At 32.7% G+C, this 3,389-nt stretch overlaps 1 protein-coding gene across 1 annotated transcript; it reads right to left on the minus strand.

Annotated features, from left to right (window-relative positions):
• Positions 1–1,423: 1,423 nt before the first annotated feature.
• On the minus strand, positions 1,424–3,389 carry LOC108724542 (ester hydrolase C11orf54 homolog). Its single transcript, XM_018450972.1, has 6 exons — positions 3,293–3,389; positions 3,125–3,223; positions 2,889–3,052; positions 2,441–2,597; positions 1,873–2,081; positions 1,424–1,576 (listed from the first exon to the last, which is right to left on the minus strand). Exons 1-6 carry the CDS (start codon positions 3,387–3,389, stop codon positions 1,424–1,426), a joined length of 879 nt encoding a protein of 292 aa, XP_018306474.1.

Genomic DNA, 3,389 nt, shown 5'->3' on the forward strand with positions numbered 1-3,389 from the left:
ACCTTTTTCAGTAACCATAACGCGTAATAGAAACAAAAGTTACTCTTCAAAGTGACTTTCTTAACATTAGCGCAACTTTAACGTTAGTTATCTTTATTGTCATATCAATGGTATCGTTACAGTCATAAAAAATGCAACGTTATTATCAAATTTTTATATAAAAAGTAATGTTGAAAGTATAAAACGCATAGAAATTATTGCGTTCCTATAAAATATGTAATAATATTTTAAAATATTTGATGTACAAGCAGCTAGACAGGCAAAATGAAGTCACGCTCTAAATTTCTTGCAGTGAAGTCCAAGGAAGTGATAATACAATTTTGAATAAGTGAAATATTTCACTCCTTGAAACAGAATGATAACTTTTATTTTTTTCTAGAATGAATTTTCACTTCAAAGGAGTGAAACTTCATTCCAAGAAGAGTGAAATTTAAAAAGAATAGAAGTTTTTACTTTTCCAAGGGTGGTTGTATTTTCTCTTGGAGTGAGATTTCACTGCAAGAAAGTGCATGTTTTAAGTGCATGTGTCTACAAAACGAATGTTACAAATTGTATTATTTCTTAGGACCGGTTGCAACGTTTCACTTTAAGCAAGCCTTAAAACTCTCTCTCTCTGTCTCTGTCATTCTTTCGCTTTAAAACGAGATAGAAAGAGTTTTAAATCTTGCTTAAAGTTAAAGTAACGTTGGTGCAATCGGGCTTTAACGTAGCATTCAGTTAATGTTAAACAAGTTCTGAAGTATCTTAAAATTTCAAAGAAGAATATCTCCTACACGAACTTCAACCAGAAAATTCCAATGCAGAGAATGAAGAATTCTCTGCATTGGAATTTTTAATTCAGTCTCGATAATGAAGGACTGTATGTATATATATATATTGTTAAAAAATTTAAAATTTATTGTCATTTTCCAAAAAGATTAATGAAATATGGAAACCAAAAATTCTTAACGGTCATTAATTCTGTGCAGTAAAATGTCATTTGTTAATCTGAGATCTCTTTAATGAAAACGAGTCTCACATGGTTACTACTACGAAATAAGTACATAGATAAAATAACGTATGCAATTTTTCTTTGATTTTTTATATTTCCCTTTGCACACAAATTTTTCATGTAATTATGTTATCTATTTCAAAATTCTACCTCTATATCGAAAAATACTTTATAAATTTTTGTTTCAAGAAAACGTCGCAAAATTCTATATCTTTAAATCCTATGGGATTAATTAGATCGTTTCTCTAATATTAAGAACTATACATCCTCTTTAATTTATAAAAAGTACGTCATAGAAGTCTTATTAAGTATTGTAATCCGATGTGACATTTTCATCACATCGGATAATGTGCTAAGTAACATTACATACATTTCTGTTTACGTATGACAATACATAATGACCTATTTTAATATTAAAATTGCATATAGTTATCATACCGATGTGACATCTTCTATTAAATTCATCTGTTCCGCTACATTAAAGTAACCTTCATATTCCGTCGTATCGGGAGTAGTATCGCTAATAAATTGTCCGCCTGCTTCATAATTAGAGAAACAATGGAACTCACTTCTATTGTACAGATTCTGAAAAATGAATAACTAAAGAATATCAATACTTCGGTATGTTTAAATTTTAGGATTCAGTCGCAACTGGTGCGTTCAATGATTAAATGATTGAGGAAGGTTCCACTATTTTAACTCAATTTAATAGTCATCAGATTCAAATTTGACTGAAGCGGATTGACAAAAGTAATTGTAAATATCAATTAATAAACACAAAATTAAATTTCTAATGATACTTATCTGTGGTAAATAACATAATATGATAACTTCAAGATCAATGGTTTTCAGTATCCACATAACCGAGACAAATAACTTACAAGACCGTAACGCTGTTCCTGATCTGTCAACAGTTGTGGCTTTTCATTAAGTATTGTGCCAACGGCTACCATATCTGACTCTAGATCTATCTCGGGACATTGCAGTTGTTTAACAAAATCATCAAATAGTGGCATTGGTTCCTCATATTCGTCCCACATAACATTACATGCCACACGTCCGTTTTTCATTCTTAGAACACCACCTAAAGCTTTGAAGCCAGACATAAAAAGTTACCTGATTGTCTTTGCATGTCCTTTTTTTAACTGTAGGGTTTTTTAAACTACGGTATCATGGTCATACAGAAAAGATCGCCATGGGCTGTAATTTTTTCAATAATTGCTAAACAGAGCATTTTTGTAGTCATTCTAAAAGCCTATGGGACCATTTTCTCCGTATGCCCATCTTATCCGAGTTTAACCTATACACCTGACTACTAATTACCAACAACACGATCTCTATTCCTTCTTTTGTAGTATTCGTAAAGGATCGTTTGCATTGAAGTTATGATATCTGTGTCACTAGTTTTTCGACCTTTTGCACGCACTCTGATAACATTGCCCGCTCTACCCTCGCAGACAAAGAAAGTGCCCTTGTCGGTGAATATCATATGATCAGAATTAGTTAACTTTTCTATCTTTGTCTGTCCGTCACCTTTGTTTGCGAAAATAATGCGACTCTCATTTCTAATATCATTAGGTGCTCTGTACGTTGCATTCACAATGAGCTACAACAGTAATCAGGTTTATCAGATACAGCAACAATGCCATAGGAGTCGTGTGTATGATAAAAATTTAATTGAAGTTCAATAGATTATATTGAATAGTATTAAATCAATAGAATAGGATTACAAAACAACCATAATATAACGGTGATTTGGTGATATGATTCGTAGATTATCACAGTTTGCTGTCTATTACCTTGCCAGTTATGTAGCAGTGATATATTACCATAACATATTGTCATAATGAAATTATCCACATGGGCATGAAAATGTGAAAATATTGATAGTACGTACATGTCCGTAATAAGGCATGTATGGTTTTGTAGCGTAAGTAGATCCGATAATAAAGGAATCACGGCAGCTGGTTGTGAGTATATCTCGAATATTCTTTGTTCTATGATTCCACCCCTCTGAGTTTTCCGAATCATATTTCACTACCGACGCGTTGCCACATAATCCTGTATGAATTATTCACTTTTTAAAGATACTTCATTTATTGAAAAATTTGACGCTTTGTTGTGATTTCTTACCTACGCCGGCAAGATTATATGGTGGTCCAGTTAGACAAGGGCAGCTAACTACGTCGACGTTCACTTCGTGGAACAGGGGTTGCATTCCATAATGCAGAACTGTTATCATAACATATGCATTGAATATGTTGTATTTAGTAAATTAAATGATAAACATTGTATACATACCTCCTGCGATTTCTGAGAGGGTTGGTGGCGATAAAGGAATTGGAAGATAAGGAAGATCGTCAGTTGTGTAGCAATCGCCATTTGGCCTCTCTGCCAT

Source organism: Mycetomoellerius zeteki, unplaced genomic scaffold (genome assembly GCF_001594055.1).
Source record: "Mycetomoellerius zeteki isolate Tzet28-1 unplaced genomic scaffold, Tzet1.0 scaffold309, whole genome shotgun sequence".
NCBI lineage: Eukaryota > Metazoa > Arthropoda > Insecta > Hymenoptera > Formicidae > Mycetomoellerius > Mycetomoellerius zeteki.

What these genes read in the sequence shown, in the direction of transcription:
- LOC108724542 (XM_018450972.1), bottom strand. Translation starts at nt 3,389, where the DNA reads ATGGCAGAGAGGCCAAATGGCGATTGCTACACAACTGACGATCTTCCT. An exon ending in CCTCTCAGAAATCGCAGGAG is followed by an intron (nt 3,224 to 3,292) that starts GTATGTATACAA and finishes TTATGATAACAG; the next exon opens with TTCTGCATTATGGAATGCAA. An exon ending in CACTTTCTTTGTCTGCGAGG is followed by an intron (nt 2,082 to 2,440) that starts GTAGAGCGGGCA and finishes CTGGCTTCAAAG; the next exon opens with CTTTAGGTGGTGTTCTAAGA.